Here is a 10,475-nt window from a genome sequence, read left to right on the forward strand (position 1 = left end):
AGCATGTGCAGGCATTTCTAGCTGTAATATAACTTTTTTTTCTACAAAGTACATCTTCGTAACAGACTCTGTCATTTTCAGTAACATACAATCTAAGCAATGTTATCTTCCAGCCTCCAGTAACGAAAAACCTAGTGACTAATTGCAAACCTGTGACTGACAGAATTCGTAAGGCATACAAGGACAAAAACAAATACAGGTATGTTGTTATAGTCCTGTAAAAAGCTATGCTAGGTTTTGTAAAGCAATGAAAAGTAGTATGTACATGATCAAAGATTGAATGTGTATGCTAACAAATCTTATCTCAACTTATTTTAACAGTAGAAGGGAAGAAACATACTGGTATCTACTTACGTTTCAGTATGCGGAATGATGTGTGTTTTCTCACAGTTCCTTATTTAGTAGGCTAAATATTTCCATGCTACTCCTGTCAACTTGAGTCAGATACTAATTTGTGTTGTACAACAGAAAGCCAGAGTGTCTTTGGATGTTTATATAAGTTGACTATCTGTAGGGAGTGAGGGCATTTAAAGTAGTGTAAAAAAGAAGAAACAGACTGTCTTGTACCTAGAAGTTGCATTTTAGCCCTAACTACCTTGTAGTCTTCCTGCAAGGAGGAGTGACAGGAAGAGAGGGAGAGGGACAGGAAAAATGTTTCCACCCCCTTTGGAAAGGGCAGGACTAAGCCATGATCATGACTGTGGGTTTGAACAATTGTATTTGTGTAGATCCACCTGACATCATATTCTATCAGATCTTTCTTCTCTGGAAGCTGCATGTCAGTGAGTTGCATGTCAATGAGGCTGTTTGGTGGTGTGGAGCTGACAGCCTTGTCTCCTGCCCATTGTCTCTCCAGTGGTGGGGAGTCTCTGAAGCATGCAGGTGTCCCAGGGTGGCTGCAGAGTAAAATGCAGCTGTAAAATGAAAGAGGGTTACAGATGCTGCTTAGGGCAGCTTTTGGACATTATCGTACCTTAATTCATAGTCCTTCAAATTGTGTTGTAAGTTTTATAAATAATTATCTTCCCAGGAGAGTTTATGCTAAAACCGAAAAGCTAACACAACAAATGAGATTGGAAAATGCTGGAGTGGAGGCAAGGATTTGCTGTGCTTAATGATATAAATACATTAGTATAAATCAGTTTAAGATATAAACTGCTCTTTTGTTGAATATTGAATAACTATCATAAATTTTGTGAACTTAATAAATGCAGTATATTCTCAGGTGAGACTTCAAGAAGCGGGCAGGGTCTTTTCTTATATCAAGAGGTAAAAAATGTAGTGTGTTACTACTACGACTGTTGAAAGAGCATTGAACCCCTTTTAAACTCAAGATATCCTTCAGAAATTATGTGTTTCTGCGTTGCATATATTTATGTCTAAGTTATTGATTAGGTGGGTGGGGAAGGTTTTATTTAAGGCTGTAGTTTTATATATTCTTCTGTAATTCTATTCTAAGATTTTTCTGGGATTGGTGATTAGGTAATAAGAACATATTTTCTGATGTCTGAACTGTCATTATAAACTACAATTGTAAATTTTGTTGTTTTTTTGTGTTTTAAAAAGAGCCTAGTAAGTGTTATGTCTGCTTTCAGATTAATGCCAAAACTTGTAGTTTACATAATTTGTATTAGCACTCTATTCTTAGGTTTATATGTAGCTACTAATAAATCTACAGAAAATTGGGTCTGTACAAGAGCATTAGCTGGGAAATGTAATACTGATAGAAATCAAATTAGAAGTTCTAGTGAAGGCTGGGCAGTCAGATTAGAAATAAATTATTAAATTAAATATTAAATTAATATTTATTCAACCTGACTTTAGGTTGTTCTATTAATGCATAATTTCTTTTTTTTTTTTTTAACAATAAGGTTTGAAATCATGGGAGAAGAGGAAATTGCTTTCAAAATGATTCGGACAAATGTTTCTCATGTAGTTGGTCAGCTGGATGACATACGAAAAAATCCCAGGTATCCTGTTTCTTGATCTGCATGAAGTTGTGAGGTGGTTTTAATTTTCTACTTCAATTGTTTAAAATGTGCATTGAAAAAAAAATAAATTATTGCAGTGTATTTCTACACAGTATGTTACAGGGCAAGAGCAATTTTAACCAAAAGTACGTATAATTTTTTCCATTTAACCGAAGATAAGTGACTGCGCTCTCTGTTATGCTAGGTGTTATCTTGTTAGTTTCTGTTAAATTTGTTTGTATATCTAAAACCTTGGAAAAATGGAAGATAAACTTCAGCTATTTTTGAGGCTTTCATTCTTGTTGTTCTAGAAGGCATACAGTTTATATTGCAGGTAATTTTATTTTAAAGGGAGAGCATTTTGATCTGCTTTATGTAGCAATTTAAAAATAAAACTTAGGTGTGGATTATTTTGTTACAAAATCAGTTTTGCGTATCTTATGCTTTCATGTTCTGTTATAACATGGCAAGAAGTATTATTATTTTATTCTTTTTTAATATTTGATGAGAAGCCATCCAAAGCTGGAAGGTATTCCTCTGTTTCTCTGCAGTGGTGAAAGGCTTAGATACCAAGATCTGAGAATAGGCTCTCTAGTGTTGAAATGGGCTTTTGAAATGACTGTGAGAGAAATGGAAAATAGATGTCCTGGAATACATTTCACAGCAGTCACCTTGCAAAGCAAAGAATACTATATTTGAGACTCAAGTCTGAGTGTGTTTCATAGTAGCATTTAATGTAGTCCTGAGCCCATTGCTTAAGACTGGGGTTCAACAAGACATGGTGAGATAATTTAATAGCCAGCTGCCTGAAAGTGAGACAATGTGTCCACCCATCTCTCTCCTTCCTTCCTCTCAGTTGCTTGCTTTTATCTTGCATCTTACTTCTGTCTTCAGAAAACTAGAGAGTTCTCTGCCAGTTTAATGAGTTTGGCCTCAAGGAGGGTTCTGACAAGTGTCAAAATACAGAGGAAGGAGGAAAGTATGACCAGGTACCTTGGGCCAGGGAAAGTGAAACCTCTTCTTGCAGGCCACATCAAGCTATTGGGGAATCTCAGCTGCCTGTGAAACTACACCGTTATTTGCATTTCTAGATAAAGAGCAAGTTTTCACTTGCCTCTTACACTGTACTACTTGATAGATCATTCAGTTACAATGGGGAATGCTAGTTTTGAGCTGTTTTGCAGCTGAAGATGGCTTGTATCTATTGTTCCTCTTTACAACAGTGCCTTCTGGCCACGTGACTCCTGTATTCTAGTTTCCACAATTACCCAGTTCAAAAGAAAAGTGAGCAGTGCCTTAACTGATCCTGGCACTTCCTCTTCCATTTCTTTGTATCTGCTGGCTAGGACTTTTTTCTTGACATGTAGGTGTGATTTCAAGCCTTCTTTTATGCCCAAGGAGGGCATGTGACATGACTTTCTCACCGTCAATGTTCAAGTTTGTGCTTGCAATCACTGGCTTCTTACTTTGGTTGCTGATGTCAGACTTGATCCTGACACTGTTGGTTGTGCTATGAGTATACATACTGGATTGAGGCTTTCTAGCAACTTAAAATGGAATTGCCTGTGGAGTGACTGTATCCTTAGATGAGGATGCGTTTGAGTAAGGGTGTCTAATCTGCTTCAGGAACCTCAGCAGGCAAGATGAGGCAGGTGAGCTGATCTGTCTTGAATCTTCACTAATTTTCATAGGATGTACTGGCATGCTATTATGGACTCAGCCTGAGGCTCTGTATATGCATACCCTTTTTTTTTTTCCTCTGAAGGAACAATAGTGTATTTTAGTCCCAGAGTGTTGGCTGGTTTGAAAAGTGAGGTTGAGTTAATTGTTTGGGCTGTGTTCTGCAAAGTATAGCGCAGTACTGTAGTCATATCTTGTTAGCAAAGGAGAGCTGTCAGGCCTGTGTAGGCATGGCATTTCCTTCTCTTCACTGTGTTTTCCCTCCACATAAAACAACATAATTATTCTACACAGTCATTAAAAACAGGTTTTCAGTGCCTCCCTTGGGATGAACTTAAAGTATTTTCAACTACTGGTCTGCTTAAAGTGATTGCTTTGCATCCTTAGGGAAAAGTGAGCCTTAATCATCTAGGTATTAATCCTGGAATATCCAAAGGAATTTCAGATTTGGTTTCTTTTGGATAGCTTTTCCGTTTGAAACAGGTTGATATCCTTGTCATTTGCTTTGGTTTGCTCTGTGTAGCAGCCTGTCAGTTTGTAAGCTGCATCTCTTTCAGATGAAGCTAAATACGGATGTATACTCCAGGAGTGAAGCTACTGCATTCCCAGGGCTAATGAGCTGCCAGTCCAAGGGACAAGGTCAGGGATAGTTCAGAGTGAACTCCTAAAATGCTTATAGTGTAGACATATGATTGCCATAACCAGCTGCTTTGCATAGTATTACTTGATAGTGTAGACATACACTATCTCTTAGCTCAAAAGCTCTTCTTTGAAGAGGAGAGGCATATTTTGTTCTTCTCAGATGTAGCAATTTGAATGATTGTTTGTCCCCTGCACACTACCAATTACGCCAGATTCAGTAGAGACTGAGGAAAAATGGTAATGCCCTGTGTAGGCTGATTCACGTGCTCTAGAGTTCTGCTTATTTCCAGCTTCACGTAGGAATTCTGAACCTTGCTCTTTGAAAGTACACACCATACTATAGAGAATCCAGCTGACCAGAACTACTTGCTTATAAAGGTTAATGATTACAAGGCATATGTCACCAGATATGATTTCTCCCTCTGGGGAAAATGTAGGGGTCTTGTATCTCACAATATAAATAAAGCACATAACCTTGCCCATGTGTGGGAAAGGGAATTTCTGTTGTCAAGCACCGGGTCAGGGTGGCCAAGGGTACATAGCAGCCTAGCACACTAGCTGCTGCTTTAGTTTCACTACTTTGCAGTAACTTAGATAGTTCTGTGTTTCTTACATGAGAAATAACTCTAGAAGAGGCATTATTGGGAGCATGCTTATTTAGTTGCAGTGATTTCCATGTAAATTCTATTCAGGTGGTGGTTGTTTGTATTTTGGTTGATTATACAAGTTCAGCTTTGGGTCTATGATTCAAGTCATGTTCTGCCCAGTTTATATAGAGTTCTCAGTAATTCAAAGCCTGGGGATCAAGCTTTGTCTTATCTTGTACAATCTTCTATAGTTTCTATGTTGACTTTCTCTAAAGAGTGCAGCATACACAGTAAAATATTAATAATTTAGTATGTTTACCCCTATAGTGGAGCTCACTTTGTTATTGAAGATAATTTACTTACGATAATTTATTTAAAACCCTTACCCAAATCATCATGCTGTCCACCTAACCTGTTGTCTGTGTCCAGTGGTGGGCCCTGGGATGATGCAAACCAGTGCCCATTAGATGGCAGCATTATGTAAAGAGAAGAGAGAGAAAGGTGGTTTGTCATTGGGTTCCTCAGAGGTTTTGGCTCGCAGTCAGCCTTGGTGCTATTAGTATTAAAATCAAATTAATTTCAAATAATGCAACAATAAAGAAACTGATTACAATTATCAAATATATCAGTTTGATTTTAAAAGGATTCTGTTTCAATTTTGTTTAAAATGATTCTGCTTGTTTTCTTAGTTTGCCAATATCTTTGCTATATTATTGAAGAAATATTCTAACGTGGCTTCTTGTTTTCTAGAAAATTTGTTTGCCTAAATGACAATATCGATCACAATCACAAGGATGCTCAGACAGTGAAAGCAGTGCTTAGGGATTTTTATGAATCAATGTTTCCCATACCTTCCCAATTTGAACTGCCTAGAGAATATCGGAATCGTTTCCTTCACATGCATGAACTCCAAGAATGGTATGTTATACCTGTTCTCTTCAAGTTATTGTAATGCAGTAGCATATAATTATAGAACATATTGATAAAACCATTTTTTCCACGGTATTTTAATGACAGACTTAACAGTGAAAATAATGTGGAAAGATTTGAATGGACTAAAATTTGAGGTTTACAGGTTTTAAGTTTTTCTGGTGCTCATAATGGCATTAACATTTCATTGATTGGCCCTAACCTACTTCAAAAAAAAAAAGGTGTTGTGTTTTTTTTGTATGCGTGTGTTTTTTCATTTGTTTTGTTTTTCAAAAAAAGAGTAAGTCAGGACTTCTGGCTTGCTTTAAATCTGAAAAAACCCAATATTTTTGGAGTTACTGTTGCACAGCAGCAATATAAACTTAGTTTTCTCACTAAGAATTTTTTTTTAATCTGTCAGACATCTGAATGATCATCACAAAAGATCCATGTGAAATTTTAAAGTTTATTTACCTCTTGCCATTTATACATAATCACTTCAGAAATTGGGGTAGTTAGCTTCAAAAGAACACTTTATTTTGACTTGTTTGTAACCAAAGGAGATTTCTACCAGGGTGGGTTAGAGCATGCTGAAGTGCTGGTGGAAATCCATGTTGATCAAAATGTTTGAGAGAATCATAGAACAGCCCAGGTTGGAAAAGCCCTCGATAGATCATCTGGTCCAACATTTTGTGAGAAAGGGAGCCTAGATGAGATTATCTATCACCCGGTCCAGTTGTGTATTGAAAAATCTCTGGTGGTGGGGACTCCACCACATCCCTGGGGTCATTGCTGCAGTGAATTATTATTTGTTTTCTCATTTTTTCTCTGTAAAAAAAAATTTCTTATATCAAGATGAAACCTCTTCCAGTCCAGCTTGTACCCGTTGCCCCTTGTCTTCTCCATGTGGCTCTTAGTGAAAAAAAAGAGCCTCCATCCTCTCTCTAGCTGCCCTTTAGTACTGGAAACTCTTCCATGGAAACTCTTTAAAGTGTATATATTTGCATTTATAATATATGAAGCTGTTTTTCTGTTTCCTTCTTTCTCAGGAGGGCATATAGAGACAAGCTCAAATTCTGGACCCATTGTGTGCTAGTAACACTTATTGTATTTACAGTCATCTCATTTTTTGCTGAACAGGTAAAATGAAAATCTTCTTATCAAATCTATAACACTTAATAGATTGTATCTTCAGGATAACATAAGATGGATGCTTGAAGAGTAGCTAGGATTTTTCCTTCATAAAGAAAGTAAAGATGTTACATGACTTATGATTGGGTTACTTCAATTTTTAAGTCATCATGTTGAGATTCCTTGGAAAGAGAGTCATACAAGGGGAAGGGAAGTGGTATTTCCTTTTCAGGTGCCTTGTGGCTGACAAGTCCATCGTCAGTGTGCTGAATTTGGATGCTCAAAATCAGTAATTTTTTTTTAAATTCTTGGTCTATTAACACACATATTGGCAAAAGTGCAAAGTAAGTTAACAGGAAGAAAATTTAGGTAATAGCAATGCTCTAGTCCTGAAGAGAATTTAAGTATTTAGAGTCCTTATCTAAATCTTATCCCTGAGTAATTGCAAAGACACCTATTGAATTAGAAAAGTTTTGAATCCAACTCCAAGGAAAAAACCCTTCATTTCTGCAAGCATAATATTGCTTTCTTGAACATGATTAATCCTGCTAACCTTAGAGGGAGTCAATGGAACAAATCATATGGGTAATTCTTTGCAGGTTGGGGCCTTAAGTAACCCTTTCCGTGGTCTGATGAAGAGGGTGTAATTCTTGAAAGGTTGGCTTTTGATTATTATTTTTTCCCACCTGTAACTTTTGCATGAATCTTTCCCTTGATTTTCAGCCTTTTGTATATATTAAAAAACATGCCCTCCATTAGTAACTTGGTTTTGGAAGTGATACTCAACTCAACACTACAGCTAGGTATATAAATACTGCTATAAGATGCCAGCTTTGTGTTGATCTTTTAGAAATTGAATGTAGCTTGGTGAAAAATTAATTTTAATACACAAATTAAAATAATCAGAATATAGGCATACTGTGTTTTTCACTTTCTGCTTGTATTCTGGTTATTGAGAAGTCCAGTGGAAATGTGCACACCTAACAGATGACTTTGAGTAAGTAATTTTCTTCCTGTGCAGTGACAAAGAAAAAAAGGACAGTATTGGCTTAATTACCGTGGATGGTACAGATTTTGTAGTTCCTAGGATGAAAGCCTGACCAGCTATGCACCGTTAGCCCAACAGAGAACCAAATACTTTATTTTTCTCTCCTCAGCTAATTGCACTTAAACGGAAGATTTTTCCAAGGAGAAGGATCCAAAAGGAAGTTGGTCATGAACGAATCAAAGTGTAGAGAAGAACTTTATTTTAGAGATCAGTCTACCTCAAGATGTGATAAGCATTTAATATCTCTCATAAGTGTCTTGTATGGTTTGACATTTAAATATGCTGATATGAAGAAAAAAAAATCATGCATCTTCAAGTAGAATCTCTGCAGTACTCTTCACGATATGCAAGCTGCTGGAGCTGTGACAATGCAAACCAAGAGAAATATAATTGTGGAAAACCTGTACGTAGGCAGTTTTCAACAGATCTTACTTTACAACTGTTAGTTCGTGGCCATGTTATCCTTTTTTATAAAAAGGGTTACCTAAAGAAATGTAGCTGCATTTATTGCAGTGGATGTTGCCAACTAGATAAAATGTTGGAATGCAAAGTTGTTTGGGATCAGCTTAACAGGTCCTTGATCTTGCATTCCAGAACATTTTGCAAATTGCTGTCATTGCTGCTTTTTTTAGCCCTATGGGAAAATTAAGAATTATGTATCTTGTCATTTAGATTTAGTATCCATTTATTGATGTTGACATTCTTTAAATCACAGTAGCAATTCATCCTCCTATTTGTAATATTTAATTGGGATTGGGAAGAAATGTATGCTACTAAAAAATGACAGAGTAAAAGAACAACTAATAGTTATTTGGACGATACTTTATATCAGGTGTATTATATTCCAAAGAATACAATGGTGTTGTTTCTTGACTTGATTACAGAGAGAGGGTTGTAATCAAATGAAAATGATCAAGGTATATCATTTTACAAGCATTGTAAATATAAAAGCAAAAGTGCCTCTCTATCTGAATGGATAACAAACTCTTTTAATTTAGCAATCTATGGGAGCAGTGTTTCACCATTTCTACTGACATATAAAGCTTTGGAGTTTTTAAATTTAACAGGGTTTGGCCCTGTATTTTGCTGAGACATCAGAATATTACGGTTTTATGTGGGAAAGGATGCTCAAGTTTTCAAGCAGAAATTTTTGGTGGTCTATCTTCAGTTAATTATATTTAATTATAGTAGCAGTATTCAAAAAAGCATTCATTTTTCCAGTCAGATGATGTACAAAATGTATGTGCATATGTATTGTAAGATACTTGGTTTGCTTTGAAATGAACTAAAATGTGATACAAGTTTTGTCTCTTGTTTCTGTTTTAAAGTAAACCAAAACTTGCCCATTTTGATAAATTAGCCATTAATGCTTATGAATGCTTACATTTAAAGTTCTTATTTTTCCCTTAAACTTCCAACAGTAACAATTTCATACTAATCTGTAGCATGAATGTACAATGAAGCTTTTGAGCATTGTAAAAATGCAAGCACTTTTAATTATTAAGGTTATATTTCATGCTAGCAATATGTACATACAATACTATGTATTATGCTGAAATGTAGAATATAAATAAGTAGCTTAAATCTACATTACTTCAGATTAGCAGAAAATTAGACATTTCAAGAAATACAAGCAAGCTTTCATAGCTTCTTACACTGAGGTAGATTGAAGTTTGACTAGGATATGTGGCTTTTAAAATTCTATTTGGCACTCTAATCAAAACAGTTGGAAAAACTTGGTTGACATTTTAAGACAGTTTTTCTGCTGAACTTACATATAAATAAACAGCTTGCAAGAAAGGAAGCAAGGTGATATATGAACAGCATGGTGGTGGCAACTAAGCACTCACTGCTCACTCCTCCCACCAAGGTGAGGGAGGGAATTGGAAAAGTATCTTGACCCACAAGCTTCTCTCCCTTTTAAAGATAGTTTAAAAGTGATGGACGAGGAAGAAACAAAGAAACGCATCCAAGTGATGCCAAGGGAAATACTGTGATACTCTGCCTGCCAAGAGCAGACCCTAATAGGTAAAGAGTAAAATACCTCATTTACTGAGGACAGAAAATCCTGTAAGAACAGCAGAAAAATCTGAAACACAAAGCATGCCGTTTGTAAAATTAATTTGACTGGAGGAACAGCGCCTGTTTGCATTGACTTAAGGAAAAATCCTCCCTCGGCGTCATACCCTAGCCCAGGGCTGTCCAACTTATTTTCAGCAGGGGCCACATCAGCCTCGTGGTTGCCTTCAAAGGGCTGCATGTAATTTAAGGACTGTATAAATGTAGGAGTAGCTACATTTATATAGTCCTAAAATTGCATTTGGCCCTTCGAAGGCAACCGCGAGCCTGATGTGGCCCCCGCTGGAAATGAGTTGGACAGCCTTGCCCTAGTCTCATACACCATAACATGTTTTGCCTCCTTTTGTTGTTTGAATAAGAAATTAAAGCCATTTATGTTTAAAAAAAAAAAAAAAAATCTGCGAATCTGCGCATGCGTCCCTGGACCTT

The 10,475-nt window shown here is 36.4% G+C and overlaps 1 protein-coding gene across 2 annotated transcripts in view; it reads left to right on the plus strand.

Annotated features, from left to right (window-relative positions):
* Positions 1 to 9,268, plus strand: part of GNPTAB (N-acetylglucosamine-1-phosphate transferase subunits alpha and beta) — a 47,873-nt gene extending 38,605 nt beyond the window's left edge. Inside the window, exons 17-22 of one of the 2 annotated variants that reach the window (XM_021284663.2) lie at positions 114 to 199; positions 1,872 to 1,970; positions 5,630 to 5,797; positions 6,838 to 6,928; positions 7,519 to 7,576; positions 8,077 to 9,268. In XM_021284663.2, coding sequence (XP_021140338.2) covers positions 114 to 199; positions 1,872 to 1,970; positions 5,630 to 5,797; positions 6,838 to 6,928; positions 7,519 to 7,566 — 492 coding nt within the window. In that variant the 3' untranslated portion in view covers positions 7,567 to 7,576; positions 8,077 to 9,268. The remainder of the gene's footprint in view (positions 1 to 113; positions 200 to 1,871; positions 1,971 to 5,629; positions 5,798 to 6,837; positions 6,929 to 7,518; positions 7,577 to 8,076) is intronic. The other variant, XM_013371977.3, reaches the window with a different exon arrangement.
* Positions 9,269 to 10,475: the final 1,207 nt, after the last annotated feature.

The sequence above is a fragment of the Columba livia genome, chromosome 1 (assembly GCF_036013475.1).
Source record: "Columba livia isolate bColLiv1 breed racing homer chromosome 1, bColLiv1.pat.W.v2, whole genome shotgun sequence".
NCBI classification, from domain to species: Eukaryota; Metazoa; Chordata; class Aves; order Columbiformes; family Columbidae; genus Columba; species Columba livia.